The sequence below is a fragment of the Pristis pectinata genome, chromosome 15 (genome assembly GCF_009764475.1).
Source record: "Pristis pectinata isolate sPriPec2 chromosome 15, sPriPec2.1.pri, whole genome shotgun sequence".
In the NCBI taxonomy this organism is placed as follows: domain Eukaryota; kingdom Metazoa; phylum Chordata; class Chondrichthyes; order Rhinopristiformes; family Pristidae; genus Pristis; species Pristis pectinata.
In genome coordinates, this window is record NC_067419.1 from 16,546,707 (window position 1) to 16,574,495 (window position 27,789).

Sequence of the window (27,789 nt, forward strand, 5' to 3'; positions counted from 1 at the left end):
GTGTCCATCTCCAGTCAAGGAGGGAAATAGCCATGGTGATTGTGTTTTTTTTCCGTCCTTGATTGTAATTCTTCTCTCTTCCTTCTGTTCAGAAAAGAAGTTGCTTCTGTTCTTTTGTTTGGCAGAGACCCAACAAAACTCTGGGTAATTCTGAATTTCATCTGCATCAATAAGTGTGTATGTATGTGTAGAATATCAGCAAAAGTAATTTTCTCACCATTTCCACTGTGAATTATGGAAGATTACAAAGAGTATTACTTGAGTTATGAGTTCCTTCAACTAAATTTGATTTGTTTTTCAAATAGTTCATCTTACTAATGAGGAGAAGTAATGACACTACATTCAGCTTCAGTGCCCTGTGAATTTTAAGATGAAGAAAATGAGCCCCGGTTTGATATTGTTCAATGAATTTTGCCAGGTAGTGAAAATGTGTGGGTTTTGATGAAGATAGACATTAATTAAATCTGATATACCTAATAGTGTAAACATTTGCTAAAAAGCATTCTGTAGATGGACAGGAATAAAAAGGCTCCTTGACCGAGGTAACAAAGGGCCACCAGAAGTGTAACACGCAGCATGATACAGCCTCTCTAGGAAAATTAATTTATACTGGACTCTGTGATCCATTGTGACCTCCAAAATCCAGGGAAAGAAGATAGAATGCCAGGAGGTCAAAAACTTAAGGTCATAATTTTCTTGAATTCAAAGTCCTCTATTCATTCCTCTTATTCATTCATTGAATCTATAATTTCTGAATGGGGTTTCTAACTGTTTACAGTGTGAATGGATAATTGGACTGTTGGCACTCAAAGCAATCTTTTTGGCTTGGTAAGAGAAGCCAATTCCTTTATTGCACACATTAGAAGCTTCTTAATTGCAGCTTTTCAGAACATTATTGCTGTTGATGCAAGCCTATAGATATAATGTGTTAAGAGGCCTGTGAAATGTGGCTTGTGTACAGAGCACTTTTCTTTGTGGATGTGAAAGCTCTGTCGTCTATTTTAAGCTAGGCCAGAGAGTAAACAATTTCCACCTTTGTTGAGAACCCTGCCCATGACACTGTGAATGGAGAAGACAGGTTAAGGTTGGTAAAGTCAGAGAACTACCAGATAGCCCAGGCTGAAGCCCACAGGTAGGCTGGGAGGTAGAATCTCCATCTTGACTTCCACCTGTGTCCACTATGAAAAGTTTGTCCTCTCGCACATTGGCCTCTCCTGCCACGCTGCGACTCAGCATCAACTGATAGACTTCTTCCTGTATTGCATTGTATTCTAAGTTCTGTCCATTTACATCAGTAGTGTTTTGGCACCTTTAAAAGATATGCTTCTCCCAATTTTTTAATAATAATTTGTGGTACTTTCATGGCAGAAGTGACAAAATCAGTACAGAATGTATAATTTGGTAGATAGTCTGGTGTTTTGTTCGATATACGTGGGAAAGGAGGATGAAGAATCTCTTCCCAGGAAATTAGGTGGACTGAATCCTTGATAGAATATTAGAAATAGATTTAATGAGCTACATGGTATTTTTACGGTCGATTCTGTCTTATGGACCAGAATTCTGATTACAATTGTAATATTCTGGAAGGCATTTTGAATACTTAGGCACCGTGATAGAATATTTCAATAGTACTAAGTCAGGAATTTATACCAGAAGTACCTTAAAGAGAAGTTTGACAATTATTCATTTGAGTTTATTAAAGTCCCTAAATTAGAAGGAAAACAATGATATTACAAATGACTCTGCAAATTCAAATTAAAACAATTCATTTACTTTATTTCAGAGTGTGAACTATACTTCACTGGGTACTGTCAAAGCAGCTTCAGTTCCTCCAACCAGTGCAGTAACTCCCTGCTAGTCCAATGGATTGTGCATATTGGTGACCAGACAGGCCAAGAAAGGTGTAGGATTGTTCCTTAGTTTGTACTCAGTAACTTTACCTTGGCCAAGAGAAGAGAGGATGACAGCAATGCTCTATGATTGGTTTTAGCACTTGTAGATTTTAGTAAAATTGTCAGCTGGATTATTTGTGATGAAGTACTCCTGGTGGAAAGTATATTTGTGAGTTATGTGGTAAGGACAGAATTACCTTTTCCTAGTATTGATCTTATAATTGCGTAAGTCTACATTAATTGAAAAAGATATATGTAGAATGATCGTTTTGGAAAGGAATCAGCAAATGCAGAATGATATCTCAGTGTAGAGCTGACGTAATTTAATATCATTCATTAACTTTGTAAACTCATTGCTACTTTATATTCACCCAGTTTTTCACATTTTCTATTCCTATATCCATGAAATGTCAGTGTTACAAGCACAAATCGTAATGCATATTTATTCATTCATGAGGTGTGGCCATCAACGGTAAGGCCAGTATTTATTACCCAACTGTAAATGCTCATGAAAAAATATCGCTGAACAGCATTCGTTGTGTGGTGAAGGTAGTTCCACAGACAGGGAGCTTCATGACTCTGACCCAGCAACAATGAAGGATTGGCCATTTATTTCCAAGTTAGGGTCATGTAGTTAACCAATGGCATTCCCGTGTATCTACTGCTCTTCTGAGGCCGCAGGTTTCAGAAATACTGCTGAAGCCTTGATGAGTTGCCGCACTGCATCTTTGTAGCTGGCACACACGGCAATTAGGTTGAATCGTTGGCAATGTGAATGTTTAAGGTGCTGAATGGGATGGTCTACAAGCAAATGAGCCTTGAATGGGAACAGGCTGCAGGACTGGATCTGCACTCTTCTGGCAAGTACCTTGGTTTGGATATCAGTTTGAACCCAGCAAAGCAGCAGCACATGGCTATAGTTATAAAATATGAGTGTCCAAAATGTATGTCATGCAACATACATAAAAGATTTTCAAATGCTCGAAAAGAGCAAATATCCATGTGTGATAAAAGTGAAACCTGTTAATTACCCTTCTACCTCCATTCTTCCTACTGACCAGGGCCCCAAACACTGATTTCAGAACACCAGGTTACTTGAAAAGCTTATATCTTGCATCCACTGTTCACGATAAGGTCTGCTTTATGCTGGGGAAACAAAATGCAGATTGGGTAATGATTTTCAGAATACCTCTATTCGGTCCACAAGCATGACCTTGAGATTCTGATCTCCTGTCACTTCTGTTAGTTCTCTGGACCGCCTCCACACTTAACCCCCCGCCCCCCCCCCCGTCTTGCCTAAGCCTCGATCTGGTAGTGCAGGTATTTGGCACCTATCAAGAAACAGGAGGTTATAGCTGGTGAATTCTAGTGGACTGTAAGGTGTCTTGTGAAAGTGTTACATGATGCCTAAACTAGGAAATGTCTTAGAAATTTAACGTCCAGTAATTCCAGGCAGCAGTTCTGCCCATGTTATTAACAGATTCCTATTTGATGTTATTTTTCTCATTTGATTTGATGAGTCTATTTAATTTTATCAGGATTTTAGTCAATGGAATTATTCCTGTTAATCTGTCTTTATTATAATTTTGACGTAAACCCGAAATGTAAGGATTAAGTCCATCCTTGAAATGGAATATAAAACTTAAGCACTAGCTTCAGCTCCTCATATTCATTTAAATTAGAAACAGTATTTATTTTGAAGAGTGGAGTTCTTAAGAATCAAATAAATACAGTTGAAAAGAAGTCTCTTTCATCAACTGGACCCACATTGCTTCTGGTTCAATTTGACATATCTTCTTTAATTCAATCTCTTTGCCTGTTTATATGTCAGAATTCTTATTGATGGTATATAATATGGTTAACAGTCTTCTCAACCTAATTTTGAATAGATTTGCGGTTGGGATCTTCATAGATGATGCATTTAGATGATTCCTAGAAACTGCTCTGTAATTGATCAGCTCTCTTGGCTCAGAAATTGGCTCTGTAATTGATCAGCTCTCTTGGCTCAGCTAGGTTGTAAAGAAACAAAAAATACAAATGCTGGACATTAGATTTCTTTTGAAAAATAAAGCACTGGAAATTAATAACAGACCCATTCATTTCTGAAAAGAGTAAAGACAAGTAGGTACTTTGCATACGTCACCTTGCTCAGAATCCAGCTCCACCTTTCTTTTTGGATGTGAACAGATGTGCTGTGATTTCTCAGCATTTTCTGCTTTTACTGCAGTGCTTCAATGCTGATGCCTTTGTGAGTACTCCCACGAGGATAATGCACCTATTGGCTCTGTCTGATCCAGCATAAAAGAGAAAGCAGAATAAAAGAATAAAAGTATCGTTTTCCAAAAGAACTCATTATTTCTATAAATGAACCACCAAAATTTACACCAGCTCCATCCAATTTCAGTCACCATTCAGTGATGTAGCTAATTCTCAACATCATGTAATTAATCAGTACATCAGTTTAATCCTTTATGTGTGCTATTTATTCTTCAGTATCATAATTAGTCAAAGTGAATAGCTTCTTTATCAAAGATATTTACATGTTTCTGGAATCAGTGAAAGTAGAATTCAAGTCTAACAATTACGGTGGTGGGGGGGTCGGTGCTGGTGGTGGCAAAATGGGTGGTAGTGCATCAGCTGCTTATTAAATAGCCTACAAAATAGTTTTTTTGATTGATTAGTATGCAGTTGGGTGGGGTGTATAACTGAAGACTGATCTGCTTGCTTCAGTTTGTCTCCCCACCAATAGTGAACTTTTCGCTCAACCCATTGTCGTTTGTCAGCTCTGACAGTCCTGTCAAATTAGTCCCATTCCTTGCCTTTTTAAAATTTTGTCTGTGAATCATTCATACTGTTGTAAGTTTATTGTGCATTGTGTTTCCACCACTCTTTACAGCTCCGTGAATTATAGGCTATATTAGTTATTATTTTGGTATTCCAGATTTTTGTCATGTGCAAATGTTTAAGCTTGAATCCTTGAGCCAATCTGCTGAGAAATCCAATGGGGGCATCTACATTTGCAGATGTACTGTGAACCCTGTCTCCCTCCGGGGGCAACCAGAGCATTTGTTTAAGAAGCTTAGGTACATGTTGAGAGAGCCTGGATTTAGAGGCTCAAGGTTATACAGGTTGATTGCAACTAACTAAAGCTGGGCAACTTATTAATATAAAGTAGTGGTAGGCCACCTAATGTTTGCCCAACTGGAACCACCCTATCCATTGGAGCCCTGGCTGCAAGGTTACATCACGTGAAGATTCTGACCTTCATGAATCACAAGATTTCATCAACATCCATACCTTTAGAGTTCTGTTACATCATCCGAATTAGGTATCAAATTCCAGTCTGCTTCAGAGAATTTCTTCATCATGTGCATGAAGGTACTTTGGTCCTAAGGGGTCCCGATTCACTGCTTTTCTTTGTGCTTTTACCTACTTGCTGTCCAAGTCCCCCTGCACCCCCACTCACCACCAGTGAGATTGGTCATTAGACAAGTAACCAGCTTCAGGTTTGACCCAACTCTAGCTGAACAGCAGGAACAACTCATGAGATACTTGAGCAGCAGAGTTCCCTGGAAGATGCAAATGCAGTATGGTGATACATGCTACTCTAGGGAAACAGCATGGGGAGACATTCAACCCATGGTTTCATCTATTGGAACTGAGGAACTTTATCAGCAGGTTGTTACTTCTTTGTAAATTAATTTTGATAGATGCTGAGACATGGATAGCTCAGCACATTGCTATAAATGGTGTTGAGGGACAGAACTGGCTGGAAGGAGTTGTCAAGTCTTGGTTTCTTTATCAGGTGATGTGCTGAGGCATCTGTCTGCAATGTAATGTAGACATGTATAGCAAACCATACCTTATAATCACCACTTTGATGTTACAACTAACGTAAACCAGATAGAGTTGTGAACTGCTTAATTTTGATCTTATTTGTGTTCTGGCAAAGAACCATGTGGTCAGTATCAATTGTTGTTTGGTTATGCTCCTATGAAGCACCTTGGAACATTTTTCTATGTTAAATTCACTACATAACTGCAAATTGTTGTTTGGTGAGTGCTCCAACAATGGTACTTGGAGAATTCCAGAACTCTGATTTAATGACAATGAAGAAATAATGTAGCTTGAAGGTGAGGTACTCCCTTAATATTACGGCCTCTTCCTATTCTTGGTGGTGGGGGGTCAATGGGCTGTGAAGTGCTGTTGAAGGAAGTTTGAAGGTCTGCTGCATCCCATAAATGGCTGCTGCTGAAATCACAGTGCACCAGTGGTGGAGATATTGATCAAGTGGACAGCTCTGTCTTTCTCAAACATCTTCAACCATGCAGATATTTGGTATGAATTCCATTGGTCTTTGTCAGTGTAACTAGAGTTTACTGTGGTCTTGTAGCCTGGAATAAATTGCATCTGGTCTAGTTAAATTTCTAATCGAGTCAATTGTCAAACTGTATGTGGTTGAGGGAGGTTATGGTCACTGCATAAAACTTGTGAGGTTTTATCTTCTATTTGTCAGCCCAAGGCCCAAATGCTTCCATGTGTTGTTATGTGCTGCTTCATTATTGGCCATAGAACAGAATATTTTAGAATAATCTTGAAGAGCCTCAACCCTGATCTCAGCAAGATCATTGAGAGAATAGTTGAAAATAGTTAAGCCAAGAAATCTGACCTGCAGCAAGGACTTCTGGCTGTAATGATTGACCTACACTGGCCATCATCTTTGTGCCATGCATGGTATCAGCTGCTGAATGTGTTCCAAGGTTTATTAGCAGTTAAAGAGGGGTGGGCAATGCTAGATTCAGTGGGTAGGTGCCACTTGGAACACTGCCTGTAGGCCAGGTGGAGTAGAAGTGCTTACCCTAGCCCCCCAAGCAAATCTTTTTTTTCTTTTTCAATCTTTTCATTAACTTTCAGATTAATACATATAACATCAGTAATTATACACATAATACAAAGAGATCGGGAGGACGATCGTGACATATATAATCATAAAGAATAAAAAATATATTCTATGCCCCACGGTTTCTTGGTAAACGAATATATTACAAAAAAAATCAAAAAGAGAAAGAAAAAGATTTATTATATAAAAAAACCCAAATGGAAAAAAAATTGTAATAATAAAACAAAACGAACGGGGAAAAAAATTTCAAAAGGAAAAAGAAACTGGACTGATATTTCTCGATGAACAAAGAGCATTATTATGTCGTCAAATCTGCTCCTCCAAATTCAAAGATCATTGAGAAGGGATCTATATCGTATGAAAATATTGAATAAATGGACTCCAAACTTCCTCAAATTTAAGCGAAGAATCAACAGCGCCACTCCTAATAATGAAATATGTACATTGGCTGATAAGATTAAAGAAATCGATTAAAAAATATTCTGATGCTCCTAATTTGGAGCTTTATAAAAAGAACAAAACTTATTACAACATAGTTTACTATTAATGTCTCCAACTGAAAATCAATTACTTAAAACCAGTTTTATATACATGGTGACAAATCTGGTAGATTGCTTGCCAATCAATTGAAAGCTGCTTCAACTAAACGTCAGATTATTAAAATCTGTAAACCAGATGGTGACTATACGGTGGACCATGAACAAATTAATAAATCTTCAAGAATTTTATACTTCTTTATACCAATCAGAATTCCCTGAGGATTCTACATTAATGCATGAATTTTTAAGGGACCGAAGACTCCGAAATTATCATGTAATGAACGTTCAATATTAGATGCACCCATTTCGGAGGAAGGAATAAAGAAGGCAATTTTTTCAATGAATTCGGGTAAAACACCTGGTCCCGATGGGTATACAATCGAATTTTTAAAATCTTTTTCTGATCTTCTTTCTCCCTGGTTAGGAAAAATTTTTAAAGATGCCCTATCGGTGAGTAAACTACCACAATCCTTTTATGAAGCTGCTATCCTCTTTAATTCTTAAAAAGGATAAAGATCCACTGAATGTGCATCTTATAGACCTATTTCTTTATTACATGTGGATTCCAAAATATTTTCCAAAATATTGGCTTCTAGATTGGAAAAGGTTCTTCCACAAATTATCTCTGATGACCAGACAGGATTTATCCAGAATTGTCATTTGCATTTTAATATTAGGAGGTTAATGAATATTATATATACCCCCTCATCTAAAATTCCAGAATGTGTTATTTCATTAGATGCTGAAAAGGCGTTTGGTAGAGTCGAATGGGAATATTTATTTAATACACTTGAGAAATTTAATTTTAGTCCCAATTTCATATCTGCGATCAAATTGATTTATCATACACCTATGGCTTCAATAGTTACTAATAATCAGAGATCCCCTCTGTTCAGGCTTTTTCGAGGTACTAGACAGGGTTGCCCTCTCACTACTGTCCCAGAATCCATCTCTCTTGTGATCTTCTAACATCCTGCAACATGACATTACCCACATGATCTTTCTACCTTCCTTGAACTGAGGACATCCGTACGAGTAGACCACTATGCTCTGTCCTTCATTCACTTCTTACTGCAACACTTTTGCTCCCATCAACATTCAATGATCTTTTCCAGTTGTTGGGGATTAACTCCAGGGGTTCTTTGGTCTTGCCTGGGCATTCATACTTATTCTTCTGCATTTTCCCATCATGGTGTGTGATGCATGTTGATGGTGTTAAATCAAGGAGTGGCTTGTTGAATGATATTGGCTTTGTGTTGGAAAATGAGGAGAAATAAGGAACACATGGGCTGTCCCTCTCTACACCACAAGCATTTGTTCTTCTCTCATTTGGTGTTGCATTTATCATAGAGGAAGTGGTGTAGTATTGCTAAAAAAACATTTGGTACTTCCTTCAACTCAGCACTTAGAGGTTATGTGAAAAAATACAGCAGTGAAAACTTTGTTTATTTTCCAAAATATTTGGCATTTAAAGGTATGATAGTCTTTTAATATTTGACAAATTTAAGAATGTCCTTTTTTCTGCTGTTATCTGTGTATCATTAGCATTGTACTTGTGCAAAAGCACACATTCTTCTTGAAGTTTATCGCTTAATTTGGAAAATGCTGTTCAGATGATTTAAATTTGCACTTTTGGTCTGATCTGGCCATTAATTTTGATAATTGTTCATAGTTTGAACTTTTGTAGGTTTTTAGGAGATTGGGGAACATGCATTTATGTTTGTGCTATTTTTACAATAACTTGGTGGATATGTATTTCCTGAGGGCTGTGCTATAAGAATGTTGAATTGTAGTATTCAATGTATGATTATAATCATCTCAAATGTCCTCAAAACCCAAGATGCATCCTGTGTGAAAATCATGTGGTTGTACAGGCAGGTGACCACAATTGCTTCAGGGCCCTTCCAGACATGTCACAAAATATCAGAGGGATTTCACACCTTCACAATTCCAGCCTTGCTTCCATCAAGGTATCTGGACACCAGGATAAACATTGCATACAAATAAAAACCAAAATTATCATCTCTGGTTTGGGGCCATGGGGGACAGGAGGTCCCCAGTAAAGCTACACTTAGCTTTATGAAAAAGAGGCCAGACAGCAGGGAAAATTGTACCCGTTGCCCATTTCTCTCTTCTTCCCCGACCCCCAACAAATTTCTCCCCAACACTCCCCTCCTACACATAGAGCCCAGGAAAATCAGTGTATCTGATCACTTTGAATTTACTTGACCTTGCCTTGACTTAATCTAATGGAGCCAAGAGCACATTACTGAAACTTACTCCAGCGGTGGAAATGGACCAAAGATTTTGGTTCAAATTAAAACATGTATCTAAGTTATTATGTACTCAGATTAAAATGAAATCACTTTTTGTTTATGTGCAGGTGCATAGTTTGCAGAAAGCAGTGTCACAAATAGGGTAGTGAAGAAGGTGTTTGGCACACTGGCCTTCATCAGTCAAGGTGTTGGGAAGTTATGTTGCAGTTATATAAGATGTTGGTGTGGCCACAGTTGGAGTATTGTGTACAGTTTTGGTCATCCTGTTATAGGAAAGATGTCATTAAACTAGAATGAGTGTGAAAAGATTTACCAGGATGTTGCCTGAGTTACAAGGAGAGGTTGTGTTGACTAGGACTTTATTCTCCGGAACATAGGAGATTGAGGGGTTACCTGGTAGAGGTATACAAGATCATAAGGGGAAAAGACAGGGTGAAGGCACATAGTCTTTTTCCCAGGGAGGTTGTGCAAAAAACAAGAGGGCATAGGTTTAAGATAAGACGTAAGGGATTTAAAAGGGACATCAGGGGCATCTTCTTAACACAAAAGGTGGTGCGTATTTGGAATGAGCTGCCAGAAATAGTGGTTGAGGTGGGCACATTAGCAACATTTAAAAGCCATCTAGATAAGTACATGGATAGGAGAGGTTTACAGGGCTATGGGCCAAACGCGGGCAGATGGGACTAACTCACTGGGCAACACAGTTGGCATGAATGAGTTGGGCTGAAGGGCCCATTTCCATGCTGTATGACTCTACGACTCTGAGTCAAACTAAATTTTCAGTTCAATGTCCACTTTTGGATTTAAGGTGCTTAAACAAAAATAACAAACTGAGATAAATCCTGAGTTAGACTTTGGCTACCACCAGGACTATATTGGTAAGTTCTACCTACAGCAATAGTTAAAGAATAAAGGAGCTTTATTTATTTTATTGCTTCACAGCCAGGAGTTCTGTGCATGTGACACCACTGCACTATCTAACCAAATGTATTATTTGCATAACCATGTAAAAATACACCACACTGCTTTTCCTCTTCAAAGAAAACATATTTAATCACTTTTCATATTTATATATAGTTTTTACATATTCATTTTGTTGACTGGCTTTCTTCATTGATTTGACATTCTAAGAAACAAGCAGGGGTAAACCAGTCAGCCCTTCATTCTTGCTCCGCCAGTCAGTGAGGTCATAGTCAATCTTTTACCTCAGTGATAGTTTCCTGCACTGACCTCATATCCCCTGATTCCCTTAATATCTAAAACTCTATCAATGTCTGTCTTGTATGTACTTAGTAACCAGGCCTCCACAGTGCTATAGGGTAGTGGATTTAAGAGATTCACAATCGTGGGTGAAGAAATTTTTAATCTTTTGGCCAGCATGGCTGACTCCTTACTTTGAGACTGTGACCCCTAGTTCTAGACATTTCATCCCTAGTTAAACATTATCCCTGGATTTACCCTGTCAAGTCCTATAAGAATTTTGTATGTTTCAATGAGATCACCTTACATTCTTCCAAATTCTGCAGTCTGCAGCCCTAGTGCTATGTAATACACCATGGAGCACTTGTCTCAGATATTGTCCCTGTTCCTGGAACTGAAGAGCTTACACCCTCTTGCCATGACTCACTGTTTTAATGATACTCTTGAAAAGTAATTGGCTCTGCATTGACATCAGGAATAAATTCTTTATCATACATTACTTAAATGTCTTGTAGCTATTATCATTTGATATGTATGTACATTTCTGATATGATTTCAGATATGAACTAAGTACTGTTCTCAAACTATGGATTTGGACGATTTCACCAAGGCCCATTGCTGAGTCTTATTCACTGGTATTAAGCTGTCACTCAGTCAAAATTGCTGTTATTCTTCCCAAAATGTTGCCTCTTGCTTCAATTACTGCCTTTCTTTTCACCCCTCTATGTTAGGCTGTACCAAGCTGAATTGTGTGTGAAGACAATAATGCATTATCACTATGTCAGAGTAAAAACAGTGGTAGAGTGTGGAGTATTTAAACAAAAAGTTAGCTAATTGATGATTCACTATGAAGCTAGTATAACTTTGAAACACTTGCTTCTTCAAGGCTTCTTTTAACAAAGATACAGAACTGTCTGCTGCCCCATTAAAGCAATCAAATATCATTTAATGTTTTGTGCTTTTGACATCACACAAAACTATGGTGGTTGGACACTAACTTTGCCAGTGGTCCATACGTAGCAAAGATCCATCTCAGCTCTTCAGTGATACCCTCCACTGTCATACAAGTACCTGTATGTTTTGAATTCAATTAGTTTTTGAGTGCATGCTGATAAATGCAAGGGAATTATCACTATTCTTCTGACAAATGTCCACATGGATGCATTGGACTAGTGGAGTGGAACATTTTCATGGTCATAATGGTGTCTTAGGTGCTATTGTTCTACATTGTGGGCAGATCCTTCCCCCAAATCTTTATCATTATTGGGTTCAAAACACAAAACTCTTGACAACAGCCTTTATATAGATAATTCCAGTGTGTCCAACATAAGCTCTTCAAAATGCTTTTTATAATAACCATGGGAATAATTACTTAATGTGCCCATTTGGCGAGTTGAAAATTCAAATATGCAATAATAGAAAGACTGTGAAGTTTTATTTGGAAATCCTTTCTAAGTGTAATGGTAGATCTGCCATAGTACCACATCTCACTGAGCAACCTCAGTGGCTGTTATTGAAATATACTCGTCCAGAAATGACAGTCTGAAAATCAAAGGTTGGTCCCAACATCAGATGACTCATGTGGTAAACACGGCAGAGCATCAACTTAAGTAATAAACACTCTGCTTTATACGATTCTGCTCATGTTAACCAATCTTTGTGGTTTCTCATAATGTAAACAAAAATGCAGGTCCTGGAAATCTGATGTGAGGTCATTGACTTGAGGTATTAACCCTGTTTATTATCTGTGCTGAATTTTCTGTGGATTTTATTTTTTTGCTTGCGTTCTCTCATTGCAGCATTAAATGTCTTCTACCACAGAAATATTATTGGCCCTGATTTCCATCCTCTCTATATAGGATGTGAATGATTCACACAGCTCATTATATACCATAGGCTGCCTTTGAAGCCTGCTCATGCGTAAGCTGCTATTTTCTTTTTTTTTCCTGCCTTAAGTTATCATAGTACTCAAGTCTGCTGCATATTTACAATGTTACTAATTGCAAACTAACATCGTCTTCCTTACTTTAATTTTACTTTAAAATAGTTGGTGTGCCTTTAAAGTTTAGCAAGCAAATGGAGCTCCCTTGAATTCTCCCTGTCTGCCCTCGATCTAGGGACCCACGTGAAACACACTAACGCCACGTGAAATGCCCAGTTTCTGCCGTTCTTGTTTGCAACCATGGACTTTTCACATGTGCCTCTGAAAAGTGCAATGCTTATACTTTTACTATTTTTCTTAAACTTTTTCAAGCCTTATCATCAATTGTAAAGTATCTAAAGATGAATCTTGGATACTGCTAGAGTTTTGGTAAGTTCTACGTCAAATAACAGATATAGGGCAGGGTAGGTTTGGACAAGGGTGTTTCTTCTAATTCAAACAGCAAGGAAGTCCCTAGAAATGGTATTTGTATATCATCCTCTGCTACATGACTTATTTACAGAAATATGTACAAATGCACCACATAAATCCTGGAGGTGTGATTTGAAATTCTGGAATTTTGGCCTTTCCCTTTATACTCACCATTTCTGTCCTCTTCTGATTACAAAGATCACTTTCCAGAGTACCTTATGCACATCACCTCCATTCAAAAGAGCATCAAGGCAACCACCCCACCTTGATGACCTGCCCTCTCCTCCCCTCCCCCATCCTTTATTCCACGATCCACTGCCGTCTCCTACTGGATTCCTCCTCCTTCAGCCCTTGGCCTCTTCTACCTCTCACCTCTCAGCTTATTACATCTTCTCCCCCTCCCCCACTCACTACCTTCCCCCTCCCACCTGGACTAGCCTATCACCTGATCTCACCTATCCCCTGTCTGCCTGTGCTCCTCCCTCTCCCCCCACCTTCTTATTCTGGCTTCTGCCCTCTTCCTTTCCAGTCCTGATAAAGGGTCTCGGCCCAAAATGTCGACTGTTTATTTCCCTCCATGGATGCTGCCTGACCTGCTGAGTTCCTCTACCACTTGTGTATTGAATCAATGTAGCTCTACTATTTAGCAGGGACTTTAGAATTTGAACATGTCCCTTATTGAGTTTTGATATATGGGTGATTGCAGCAGTAATCAGCACCAGAAGCCCTGGCCATCTCTTCCTCTTCCTCTCCTTTGTGACCCAGGATCATCGATCATCGAGGCTATGTACTGGCTCTTCCTGCAGGCCAAAATGATATCAGCTAATTCTGTACCATAACATTACTTTTGGCCTAGATGCTCAGTGACATAGATCACAGTTCGATAATTCACATTCACATTTCAAAAGAATGCAATAAAAATTATACCTTCAAGCCATTTGAATTCTCAGCTCTGTTTCTTCAGATTTGTTTTCACAAAGAATATTTTTGCTTGCCAAATTGAAGGAGGAAGAAGTCAGCAAAAAATTTTATTTGGGGAAGTTGGCCTATTTTCACTTCAATTCAGCATTGTAAATGTTAACTGGACTTCTGGATATTGCAGTGTAGTTAATTACTAAAAAAAAGCTAATGTTTCATGTCTCTGCTGCTTAGTCTTGACTAATTTAGACTTTTTTTTTGCATTGAGTTTATCCAGTTTGTGGTGTCAAATAAGTGAGGGTGGGAAAATGGATGGAGAACAACCTTGGTATTGGAGGGAAGGGACAACATCTGGGAGTTATGTAAGGTAGTTGCTTTCCAGTCAAACACCACAATGAGATTCCTTTTGGTTTTGTTGATTTTTTTTTCATATAGTCTTAAAGCCTTTGGTCTAAAATTTCCACATATTTTCCATGCAGAATTTCCATGCCAGCAAACAAAAAGTCAAAGTCACTTTCAGCAAACAATTTTAGGAAGTTTAGAGACATAGAGGGGAAAGTGTAGGAAAAGAGGAGGAACAATTAATGGTGTAGGATTTGCAAATGAGTTTTTTTCTGCTCTTTTGTTATCTTTCAGTTAATTAACTTGTATCCATTTGGGCCAGGAAGCTTGCCTTTCAAATGTTCCAGGATCGTTTTTCCATTGGCACAGGCATTGAATACCAAACTGAGATTTCCTTTTAAAATCTAGAAAGAATGTCTCTGGTGTCAATTAGAGTGAATGTATCAGCTCCTTACTTACCACAAAAGTTTGGACTTGCTTGTTTATAAGAACCAGTTATGTTTCTCTTATAGGAAACAAATGGATGGAACATTTGGAAACTGGGTCTCCCACAGTGGCACAGTATAGTGCAGAGTAGTAAGACCAGAAGCACCTAGGTTTTTGGCCCCTGCTTCACGCTGAGTTGGCAGCCCTCAGGTGGGCTGGTGTGTGTGCATCACAATAAGTGCCTGTGTTCTGCCAACCGTACTGGAAGAATGACAGTCAGGATTCTGTCCTGACTGCCACTCCATCACTCCTAATCAAAAGCAAGCCACAATCGATATGGATATTGAATGTAGTTTAGACTAGGTTAAATTGGGTCCCATGATTAAACACTTTGCCAGCACTCACCATCTAAATGCAAACGTTTAAGAATTGGTAGTTTGGTGAGAAGCCAATCAGGAATTCAACATCAGGGACCTTCAGGAGCTGAAGGGAGATTCTTGATTGCTGTGATGCTTAATAAAAACACATTTGAGAAAGTTCATAATACAGGAGGGCATTTTTTTAATACATCTGCAGTTAGTTTAGCAAGGCCAACTGGATGTAACAAATGGCAAAGCTCTGAATTTAGAGGTAATTTTTGCCATTACAAAATAATGGCTGTATGGGTCACACTATGAAAGCGCTGAAGGGAAATGAGACTGTCGCTATTTCTGTAATGTCAGTAAGCCACTAATGCTTTCCACACTGTTCTCACTAAACTGCTTGCTTGTATTTTTTTTGGCCAATTTGATCAGTTTTTATTCTAGTGTAAGTATTCATTTGGTGTTTCCAAAACTGATACATTTTATAAATTCTCTCTTTTCCTACTTTTTTTTGAGAAAAAAAAATCCTCCAATATTTAAACTATTTTTTGCCTTTACCCAGCTTTTTTACTTTACCTAGAAATCAAAAGACACTTTAAATATGAAGCATCCCTGTTCAATTAACTCTGAAAATGATAATCATTGAGTCAATGATCTTAAGGTTAATAAACCATTCATAATTACATAATTAAAATAAAATATCAATACAAAATTCTAATATGTTATCAATGTAAAAACGTGTCTGAATTATATCACCAGCATAACTTAAACATGAAGCTTGGCTCAGTTCATTATTTTTAAATTACCTGTCCAGTGGATGAGCACATTAGTACACATATACAGTAAGTGTCCTGGTTACAGCAGTGACATACAGTTTCCACCCAAGATTCTTAGTGTGGTGAATTATCAGTCTCATCATGCTTGAGACTTCAGGCTTGATACTATTGCTGTCATTAGACTGTTGATCACAGGTGGTGCCTTTATACCATAGATGCTAGGCTATTATACTACAGAAGCTACAAATAAGTGGTGGTGCAAGTGCTAACTTTCTACTGTAGATCCCATGTTGGTACAAGTGGTATCTTTACATTGTAAATCCTAGGTTAATACAAGAGCTGTCACCATATTATATATCCCATGCTAGTACAGGTACTTCTACTGGGGTGTATTTGAGACCACCAAATATGGTTTGACTTATTCCTGGAAGTTTGATTATGTTATATTTGCTCATGTAATGTTTAAAACCATGGTATTTGATCACGTGACATTGATTATCTCATGAACGATCATGTGATGTTGCTCAGTGTAAATGTTATTGTACTTGTCACAGTTGACTGACTCCATATCACTAAGTAACAAAATTGCCTTCCAGACTACAAAGAATTCAATTGGATGAATTATGACACAACTTTATAAATTAAAGGACAAACAAAAATGATAAAGAGATTTGAGCAGGAGGCATGTAAAAAAACTACTTCAGTGATGTTTCTACAATAATGATTGCAATGAGCAACACCACCTAAATTCCAATGATTTGAGTAAAATATCATTGATTCGAAGTTTGTGCTATTTTAATTTTTTTACAATCTATAAACAGAAATCTGATTCAGGTTACTAATTTCCACACAGCACTGCTGAACTAGTGTCAGAAGATGAGACTCTTTGCTCAGAAAAAGCATGAAACCAGTCTGTCTCTGATGATAAAATACATTATGTTACAGTGCACAGCGCAGTCTGACATGAACTGCTCTCCCACTGACTGGACCAGTATAGCCAAGGGCTGTGACTGGCAGCGCATCTCCATTACCTTTCTTCAGTCAGTGGATACCAGGATACCAGGTCATATACAGAGCACTCATTGGCCTAGATTCTTCATTCACTGACAAAGTTCACAGTTCAGTGAACTTTCTGTTGATTTTTGAACTGGAAAGTGGTTCTTAGAGGTCATTTTCAGCACGGTATTCCTACATCAGATTTGTTGCATCTGTGAGCATGGGTTCTCTTCAAAAAATCAGACTAAAATTGATCTGTACGAACGGTATGCAAGACAAAAATCAAACATTTTTTGTTTATTCATTGGGTATCTAAAAAGTACATGTCACGTGTTCATATCCTTCATGCTTATAGGTACTGAATAGTTGTGTAATGGAACCTGTGAACAGTAAGTTCCCAATTTCCACATGCATCTGCACAAGTGGAGATGCCAGTAGTTTCTCTTCAACTTAATCTAGAATGTGGTTTGTGCCGACAGTCTCAATATGATTCCTGTCACAAAACCTGGGGATGTTGTCTGCTTCTGTTCAGCACACAATGACTGATCCATGGATCAGAACTGATTAAAATGGCCAATTTTCATATATTGCAGGCAGAAATAAGAAGTAGAAAATGCTGGAAATATTCAGCAGGTCAAGCATTATCTGTGTAGACACAAGCAGAATTAACCTTTCATCAGAACTGTGAAAAGTTGCAATAAGTTGAAGAAAAAGATGGGAGGGGTGAAGATGATAAAAGGGAAGGTCTATCATAGGGTGAGATCAAATGACCATAAATGGTGATGAACCCAGCTGAAATTTGGTAAAGTCTCCTGAATAACATATGTCCCTCCCTCTGTAACTGGATCCTTGACTTTCCAACCAACAGACCGCAATCAGTGAGGATAGGCAGCAACATCTCCAGCACGATTATTCTCAACACTGGTGCCCCACAAGGCTGCGTCGTCAGCCCTCTACTCCCTAAATACTCATGACTGCGTGGCCAGATTCTGCTCTAACTCCCATCTACAAGTTTGCAGATGATACCACCATTGTAGGCCGTATCTCAAATAACGATGAGTTGGAGTACAGGAAGGAGATAGAGAGCTTAGTGACGTGGTGTCATGACAATAACCTTTCCCTCAATGTCAACAAAATAAAAGAGCTGGTCATTGACTTCAGGAAAGGGGGCGGTGTACATGCACCTGTCTACATCAACGGTGCTGAGGTCGAGAGGGTTGAGAGCTTCAAGTTCCTGGGAGTCAACATCACCAATAGCTTGTCCTGGTCCAACCACATAGATGCCATGGCCAAGAAAGCTCACCAGTGCCTCTGCTTCCTCAGGAGGCTAAAGAAATTTGGCATGTCCCCTTTTACACTCACCAACTTTTATCGATGCACCATAGAAAACATCCTATCTGAATGCATCACGGCTTGGTATGGCAACTGCTCTGCCCAGGACCACAGGAAACTACAGAGAGTTGTGGACACAGCCCAGCGCGTCACGGAAACCAGCTTCCCCTCCATGGACTTCATCAATACCTCTCGCTGCCTTGGTGAAGCAGCCAGCATAATCAAAGACCCCACCCACCCGGGTCATTCTCTCTTCTCTCCTCTCCCATCAGGCAGAAGATACAGGAGCCTGAGGGCACATACCACCAGGCTCAAGGACAATTTATATCCCACGGTGATAAGACTATTGAACGGTTCCCTTATACAATGAGATGGACTCTTGACCTTACAATCTGCCTTGTTATGACCTTGCACCTTATTGTCTACCTGCAGTGCACTTCCCTGTAGCTGTGACACTTTACTCTGTACTCTGTTATTGTTTTTACCTGTACTACCTCAATGCACTCTGTACTAACTCAATGTATCTGCACTGTTTATTGAATTGATCTGTACGATCGGTATGCAAGACAAGTTTTTCACTGTACCTTGGTACAAGTGACAATAATACACCAATGTCTGTAAGTGGGAGACAATGAATGAAATTCAGGAAGAGGAGGGAGGGTTAAGAAAACTGAATGCTGGAGATGTGAGCTACAAGACTGGAATGGCTGAATATCTGAAACTGTTGAACTTGGCGTTGTGTCCTGAAGGCTGTATTCTGCCTCCTGAAAGATGAGATGCTGTTCCTCAAGCTTTCATTGACCTTTGTTGGGAAAGTGCAGGAGGCCAGAGACAAAGAGGTCAGAGTAGGAGTGCGCATAGAGATTGAAAGTGACAGACAACTGGAACTTCAGGGGCCACCCTTTTCAGACTGAACAGAGATGTTCCAAAAATGGTGAAGCAATCAGTATTTGGTTTTCCATTGTGAGCGCTGGATTCAGCATACTAATCTGCAACAAGTACAAGTAAATTGCTGCTTTATGTGAAAGAAGTGTTTGTGCAGCTAGGTGACAGGAAGAGAGGAGTTAAATGGTTTCACCTCCCACAGTTGCATGGAAGGGTGCCCTGTGAAGGGGAGTGGTTTTCAGTGAGATGGAAGAGTAGACCAGAATGTTGAAAAGGCAAAAGTTCCTTTGGAATGGTGAAAGGGGAAGGGAGGAGAAGACATGCCTCATGGTGGCATCGCATTGGAGGTAGCAGAAATTACAGGGGAAGCCATTGAATGTGGAGACTGGTGGGGTGAAATGGGAAAACAAGCGGACCCACAGCCTTGTTATAGGTGGGAGGAGAGAGGGTGAGAGTAGAATTGTGAGAAATGAAACTGATGCTGTTGGGAGCTCTGACCACATATACCCAAATCACAAACCAAATTAAATTTCTCTGGAAGGATTCTTTGCTAAATTTTGAGTTACTTCTTATGTTTGTTACTTCTGATATTGTTTTCCCGTTTAGTCTTTGTACAGCACTAGATTCATATAATTCCCATTGATAAAGTACACACTAAACAGATTTATAAGTCCAACCTCCATTTACGTAGCCGTTCTCATTTACATGCTACTGCAGCTCCTTCCTCCATCAATGTATCTTCACCAGAAGTACAGTGAGTTGAACTTAAGAAGATTAGAACAGAAGCAAAGCAGCAGAAGTAGGCCATGTGGCTCTTTGAGCCCATGCCAACATTCATTTTTATGCCTGATCATGTGCTTTCTTGCCTGATCATCATGTTTTCCCACCCACTCCTTCCAGCATTTTGGCAGCCAGCAATGTCCAGGGAACTTTGGCTGACTCCAAGCCATGATACCTACTGAGCATGCACAAAGCACACTGTTGCTGCCAGGCTGCCATTAGAAAGGCCAAGAATACCAATTAATGAACCCTTTGCCTCCCTGATGTACATCGGGCCATAATTCTCCTCTATACAGAATCTCTTTGTAGAGCTTTATTTACTGGGTGTTACAGGGGTGTGGAAGAAATGATTATAAAGCGATAGGAGTGCTGATAGTTGAACAAGAGGATGGTAAGACTGTCATTCACTTGCAAGTGATCAGATGCATTTTCCAGTCGAGACCTTCCATTTCAATATGACAAATGACATATCATGGCAAGAGGACATTTCAAGAAAGGGAAGTTATTATGCTGCAAAAACAGGAATGGTAGAATAAGGAACTTGATACACAGTCATAATTGTGTTGCACGTAGGTTACTAATCCCTTGCTAAATGTCACTGCTGTTCACACCAATAGCTTGCAGCGTTTCCTGAATGTGTTGTGTCATTGGGAGAGAGAAAAATAGGAAGTTGATCTTGGTGACAACTGATGTCTGCATAGTCAGTAGATTATAACTTGGAAGTTGGACCTGACTCCCATGAACATTCATTGAAACTTCACAAAAAGTTGTTGCTGATTACACAAAGGTAAATGTTTTTGATTGACTTGAGGGATTTGTTTCAGACTAACTATAATGTTGATGGTCTTGGGTTTCCACTCGTGAGTGTTATGTCGCTAATGTAGTAGACCAAAAATGTCTGAGGGTTTACAGCAAATACTATGCTGTTGCTGATGAAACAGCTTGCAGGCTGCAGTGATGCCGACAGAGGCTAGGGGGATAGGGTCTACAAATTGTACCTTCTCCCCCACTGTCAGATACCCTTCCAGAGTTGCCTGCCACATCTAGTCTTTCTCGTGCTATTATCACGGGTGATAAATATGACATTAATTTCTTCTTGGTTACATTCTCCAAAAAACACTTGACAATTTGAGCAATAACTGAGAACTTTGGAATGTATATGAGCAGTTTCTTGTGAGTGTTAACTCTCATGTGAAGTGCTCTGATGTCTGCAGAGAGACCCTTTGAGCAGTACCCAAATGAAGAAGGCAATGTATTCTGAGTTTTAAAATAATAACAGAAAATGTTGGAAATATTCCTCAGGTCAGGCAGCATCTGTAGGAAGAGAAACAGAGCTAACGTCTCAGATTGAAGACCCTTCATTAGAACTGTGAGCGCACATTGTAAGATTTTTTTTGTACACCTTATGTCATGAATAGGTTGAGATGTGCATTCTGATTGACATCATTAGGTCTGTACTTGATGCTGCAAAAATGCAAGACTCACTAATGAGAATCACGACCAGATGTGCCCGCTCCAATTTTGCAAGTGGCATGTTCTCACCAGGAAACAATCGTTGACAAGATGTATTCAACATAAAATTGATAATGGATAACATATCTCTGGGGGGTAAAAAACAGCACAATGTGATTGAATTTCCAGGCAGGAGACTCTACTGGCACAGATTTGTACTAACAGAAGTCCAAGAACAGATTACCTATTGGATTTTCCAGCCATTTAGGGTTTCAGTGAGAAATTGGGATTGTTGGTACTCTTTTTTTTAGACTCAGAGCTCCAAAATTACATGACTGATGTGTGCGCACATTTGTGGGAGTAAATGGCACCAGACCCCACATTAATGAGCACATTAGCAGAAATGCAGTGAATATTCGTCAGAGGAAAGCCATAAAGCCTTTTCATGACATCAACCACATTGCAGTAATAGTTTTTTCTGGCATTGGAGCAGGAGGAATAATTATAACAAGGCTACATAAAGAGGAGGAGTGGGACCTGAATGTAGCAGCTTAAAGCATAATCAGAAAGGAAGAAGTGAGGTACAGAGCCTCCCCAGGTTACGACAGGGTGTCGTTCCCGAGAACTCTTCGTGACCCGAACAGTTTGCAAGGCGAAAGTGCAGTCACCCAGCAATATATTTATATTAAAACATAGGCCAACCAACGTGCAGTTAAACCAGGGCGTTAACTCAGTTGTTTAGATTGCTCTGCAAGATGCACTGAGTTCCCACCCGGCAGAAGATGCCTGCAGTTATGCAGCAGCTGGCAAATCCATCCCGCCTGCTTCCAAACACTCATCCATATATACGGGCTGTACATCAGTCAGGCATTTGTAAGCTGGGGAGGATCTGTCAGCACCTTTATTAATTATATATAACATCGTAGCAATAGAGAAAAATCAACATAATTACATTAAGAGAAAAAACTGTAGCTATATGAGTTGAAACTAAAAGTTATAATTTTATTAATTATTTTTTCAGGATCTGGCATCATTGGCATGGCCAGCATTTATTCCCCATCCTTAACTGTCCTGGACTAAATTGCTTGCTAGGTCACTTAATGGTGAGTCTGGAGTCGCATATAAGAAGACCGATTCCCTCCTGTGAAGAGTTCTTAAAATAATCTGATAATTTTGTAGCAATCATTGTGAATGATTTTTTCTTAGACTCCAGATTATTAACTGAATTTAAATTCCACATTTCCTGTCATGGGATTTGAGCCTTCATCTCTGGATTGTTAAGCCAGTTTCTGCAAATCAATCAGGCAGGTCCCCTTTAAGTAACAATGATTGAGTGCTCCATGCTGTCTGTGGACACAGAAGCATTGACTAACATCAAACAAGTGGCATCCAACATGCACTACATACCATTGGATACCACTACACATGTCCAGGTTCCTCCGTACTTTAGCACATCAGACATGAGGAGGACTCTGAAACGGACTTCAAAGAATTCATAGTAAGTCCATGGTTAACCTTTGCAAATGATCTTTTAAATTTTCATTGCACCTCATGTTGCTTTATGTTACCTGGTCCATGGTGTTTCAAGCTGCAAGCCCTGAATATATGATAGCCACAGATAAATCCTGTCCGGAATTTTAAAAATATCTTTATGCAGACTGTGGAACTTCCACAAAGAGGAGATGATGCATGTAAAGCAAAGCTAGATAAAAAGACTAGATGGAAAGATATTGGAAGAATGCTTTACTCAGGTTCAGAATTTTATTTCCTGCTTCACTGAAGCCAGAAGAATTAATATAGAATTTAAAAAAATGAAAAACAAGATAGAAGCATTGCCACTTTAGAGTATCATTCACAACATGATAACATTTCTGAAGAACTTTTGAAGTGTACTCACAGTTGTAACGTAGGATCCATGTGCACAATAATTTGTGCACACAATTTAGTTAATGAGCTGTTAATCTGTTCTAGGTGTTGGTTGAAGGTTAAGTAGTTTTCTGGGCATCAGGAGATCTTCCCTGCTCTTTCGGAAATAGTGCCATGGGTTTTTTTGTTTTTTGACACGAATTTGAGAAGGCATTAGGGCTCCTCCTTTTGATATGTCTTCTGAAAGATGGGAGCTCCAAAGTGCAGCGCTCTGAGTTAGAGATCTGCTTAAGCATAAGGTCAAAACTTGCCCTACCACAGCCAATGCAAAACTGAATCAATCTCAAAATTTTAGCAATATTTTCAGACCTGATCAGGGTTGTTCATAGAAATATGAAAGAAAAAGACATGCTAGGCTGCACAGGCATGGCAGTTGACAAAGAACAGAGAACATTGTGGTAATACTAAGCGAATCTCCCTGCTATAAGTAGGTCAGGATGAAATTACTGACAATAGTGCTAGAAATTATTTTTCCTTGGGCAATAATTCTTTCTATTTCTTATTATTTTATTTTGTTCCTATCAGTATAGTGGTACTGTTTTCACAAGATTTTAATCCCTAAGAGAAGCCTGCCTCGGCATTTCAGGATTAATGTTGTAAAACAAATTGGCTATATCTTTCAAAATTATTCTTCGATTCATAACTAAGTGTTTTGAAATAATGTTATGCCACTTTGCCCATTTGCTACTTCAAGACTTGAGTGAGAGCATAGTAGGTCAGAGACCCGATTGTTTCCAAACTTTCATCAATCCGGCTCTATATTTGACCTCTGAGAGGGGTACAATACTGGCAGAGACACGTGCTCTCGCTCTCTCTCACGCTTGCTCTCTGTCTCGCTCTGTCTCTGTAGCTCTTGCTCTCTAGAGGCCAGTATCTGACATGCGCATATGGAGTGCACCCCTGTAGAGCAGTACAGAGCACTGGGGCTATGGTAGGTTAAGCTCATTCTTTTCTTATCTAACACACATAGGCTCTAAAATTAGGCTAGGTAGCTAGTTTCTGAAGATGGACGACGATTTACAAACGGTTTTTATTGCAAATTACAATTCCTCAATTTTAGTGTGACCCACGCTCATGGCTCAACTCATTGGATACCGTAACAGCATGTTTGGGCAGCACAGTGGTGCAACTAGCAGAGCCACAGAATCAGAATCAGGTTTGTTATCACTGACATATGACATGAAATTTGTTGTTTTGCAGCAGCAGTGCAGTGCAAAGACATAAAGATCTATAAGTTACAAAAATAGTGCAAAAGAAAAGGAATAATGAGGTAGTGTTCATGGATCATTCAGAAATCTGATGGCAGAGGGGAAGAAGCCGTTCTTGAATCAGGTGAATTTGGGTCTTCAGGTTCCTGTACCTCCTCCCCGAAGGTAGTAATGAGAAGAGGGCATGTCCCGGATGGTGAGGGTCAATGATAGATGCCGCCTTCTAGAGGCACCGCCTCTTGAAGATGTCCTCAATGGTGGGGAAGGTTGTGCCCGTGATGGAGCTGGCTGAGTCTACAACCCTCTGCAGCCTTTTGCCATCCTGTGCATTGGAGCCTCCATACCAGGCTGTGATGCAACCAGTCAGAATGCTCTCCACCGTAAGTCTGTAGAGATTTGCAAGAGTCTTTGGTGACATACCAAATCTCCTCAAACTCTTAACAAAGTAGAGCCACTGGTGTGCCTTCTTCATGATTGCATCAGTATGTTAGGCCCAGGGTAGATCCTCTGAGATGTTGACACCCAGGAACTTGAAGCTGCTCACCCTTTCCACCGCTGACCCCTTAATGAGGACTGGTGTGTGTTCTCCCGACTTCCCCTCCCTGAAGTCCACAATCAGTTCCTTGGTCTTGCTGACGTTGAGTGTGAGGTGGTTGTTGTGACACCACCAACCAGCTGATCTATCTCACTCCTGTACACCTCCTCATCGCCATCTGGGATTCTATCAACAACAGTGGTGTCATCAGCAAATTGGTAGATGATATTTGAGCTGTGCCTAGCCACACAGTCATGAGTGTAGAGAGAGCAGAGCAGTAGGCTAACCACGCATCCTTGAGGTGTGCCTGTGTTGATAGTCAGTGAGAAGGAGATGTCATTGCTGATCCACATTGACTGTGGTCTCTCAATAAGGAAGTCAAAGATCCAGTTTCAGAGGGAAGTACAGAGGGCCAGGTTTTGAAGCTTGGTTATTGTTACTGAGGGACTGATAGTGTTGAACGCAGAGCTGTAATCAATAAACAATAGTCTGATATATGTCCCGTGGTGCTTGGGTGCTCCTAAGCAGAGTGGAGAGCCAGTGAGAATGCGTTTGTGGCGGTAGGCAAACTGCAGTGGGTCCGGGTCCTTGCTCGGGCAGGAGTTAGTTCTAGCCATGACCAACCTCTCAAAGCACTTCATCACGGTAGATGTGAGTGCTACAGGGTGGTAGTCATTGAGGCAGCTCTGCCTGCTCTTCTTGGTCACTGGAATGATTGCTGCCCTTTTGAAACAGGTGGGAACCTCAGACCGCAGCAGTCAGAAGTTGAAGATATCCTTGAACACGCCAGCCAGTTGGACAGCACAGGTTTTCAGTACCCAGCCAGGTACACCATCAGGGCCTGATGCCTTGTGAGGGTTCACCCTCTTGAAGGATGTTCTGACATCGGCCTCCGAGACACATCACAGGGTTTTCAGATGCTGTGGGGATTTGCACAGGTGTAGTGTTATTCCCCCTTTCAAAGCATACATAAAAGGCATTGAGCACTGCCTCAAAGCTCCAGAAGCTTTGGTTCAATTCTGACCTCGTGCTGATTGTGTGGAGTTTACACGTTCTCCCTGTAACCATGTGAGTTACCCCTGGTGCTCCATTTTCCTCCCACATCCCAATTGCCCACTGTAAATTGCCTCGTGTGTGGGTGAGTAGTAGAATCTGAGAGAAGCTGATGAGAATATGGAAAGAATTAAAAAAGGAATTTATGTCAGATTAGAATAAATGAATGATTGATGGTTGGCATGGATTCGGTGGGCTGAAGGGCCTGTTTCCGTACTGTATGGTCTCTATGATGTACAAGCTGGAAGTGGTATGTAGTTGGTGATGGCAGTACTCATGGAATGATGATTTGATGCCAGCCTTCCCAAAGCATACCATGCATTAGCCATGCACAGAAAACTTGGTGTTTAGCAGTGGTAACTTGGTGTTTGCCTGATGACACCTCCCCACCTATGCAAGGGATCTTCAGTGACATGAAGTTTTGTTTGAAGAGTGACAAGAAGTGGAGTTGCTTAGTCCACATACCTTGTGTCTGTAACTCACAGGGCTTCTCTGACAGCACATGCCTGCACCCTCAGCTGTAAAGCCAAAAACAATGGCAGCAGGTACATGGTAATACCAGTTCCACTCCATGTCTCCAGCCATCACAACATGGAAATATATTTACTGTTTCTCCCCTTGTTCTGATCAAGATCCTGGAACTCTTAACCTAGCAGCACTGTAAGAGAACCTTCAACACAAACAGTAAAGTTCTTCAGAGTGCCATCCATTTCCCCACTCCCCACCGTCTTCTCAAGAAAATTAGGTGTGTGTTATGATTGATGGCAATGTTTGTAAGGTGAGTGAGTGAGATGTATTTCATGGAGGTGTGTGAGGCTGATGATGCCCTTTTTGGGAAGTGAGATATTGTGTCTTCACCGATTTGTGACTTTTGCTGTACTGAATCCATGTCCCAAGTACTTGGCTTTTGCCTTGACCTTGAATGTAAAAGCCTCTGATAATCATTTCAATATTGAGCTTTCTGGGCGCTGTGCATGGATGACTTCTCCCCTCCGATCATCCACCATGGTGACCAGACGCATTTGGAAAATTCAGCTGCCTTCTCTCTGCCCTACCAGCAGGCTTCCCGATATTTGCAATAAATCCGATCAGTGTTTGTATACAACAAGCATCTTCTCTTTAACAGCTGCAGGCATGATTTCAGTCAGCATTTTCTGCCTTCAGCTATTGCAAGCCATTCATGAAATTGTGCACTCTGGTTATGAATTAAAGCATGTTGGGTATCAGGTGATGGGAACATGATGTGTAACCTGTGCCAGGTATAATGGGCATGATTAATTCCAGACTGCATTTGCACTTAGTGCTTTCAGGAACTATCCATTCCCTCTCCACACCTGCCATAATTTCTAACTTGATCACTGGATAGTAAGGCTGAGCAAATCTGCTCCAGGCAACTATTTTCTCTACCCCTCCACATGGACACTTGATTTAGTTGGAATCCATAATATGTCTATCCAAGGTGAGGTCAACCAACCTTGGGAAAACCAAATATCAAACCCAAAAATGTGGGTATGATATCGGGTGATGTATTTACTTATCGAGAGGAAAGGACTCAGCTGTAGAAACAGAGTTATAGATTAAAGAATGAGGTAGAATTCAAACCTAACTATTGGTTCGTGGCAGTGCAACAATACTTCA

General features: G+C 40.0%; 1 protein-coding gene across 8 annotated transcripts in view; it reads left to right on the forward strand.

Moving 5' to 3' along the window:
- The window catches only part of LOC127578231 (FYVE, RhoGEF and PH domain-containing protein 4-like), a 173,898-nt gene that overhangs the window by 72,316 nt on the left and 73,793 nt on the right, over positions 1–27,789 (forward strand). Inside the window, exons 1-2 of one of the 8 annotated variants that reach the window (XM_052029983.1) lie at positions 20,693–20,764; positions 24,416–24,511. The exons of 4 other annotated variants lie outside the window; for them this stretch is intronic. In XM_052029983.1, the coding sequence (XP_051885943.1) occupies positions 24,430–24,511 (82 nt within the window). In that variant the 5' untranslated portion in view covers positions 20,693–20,764; positions 24,416–24,429. Of the gene's footprint in view, positions 1–20,634; positions 20,765–22,450; positions 22,533–22,785; positions 22,928–24,415; positions 24,512–27,789 lie in introns of those variants that run through there. 3 more of the 8 variants (XM_052029987.1, XM_052029986.1, XM_052029989.1) reach the window with 3 other exon arrangements.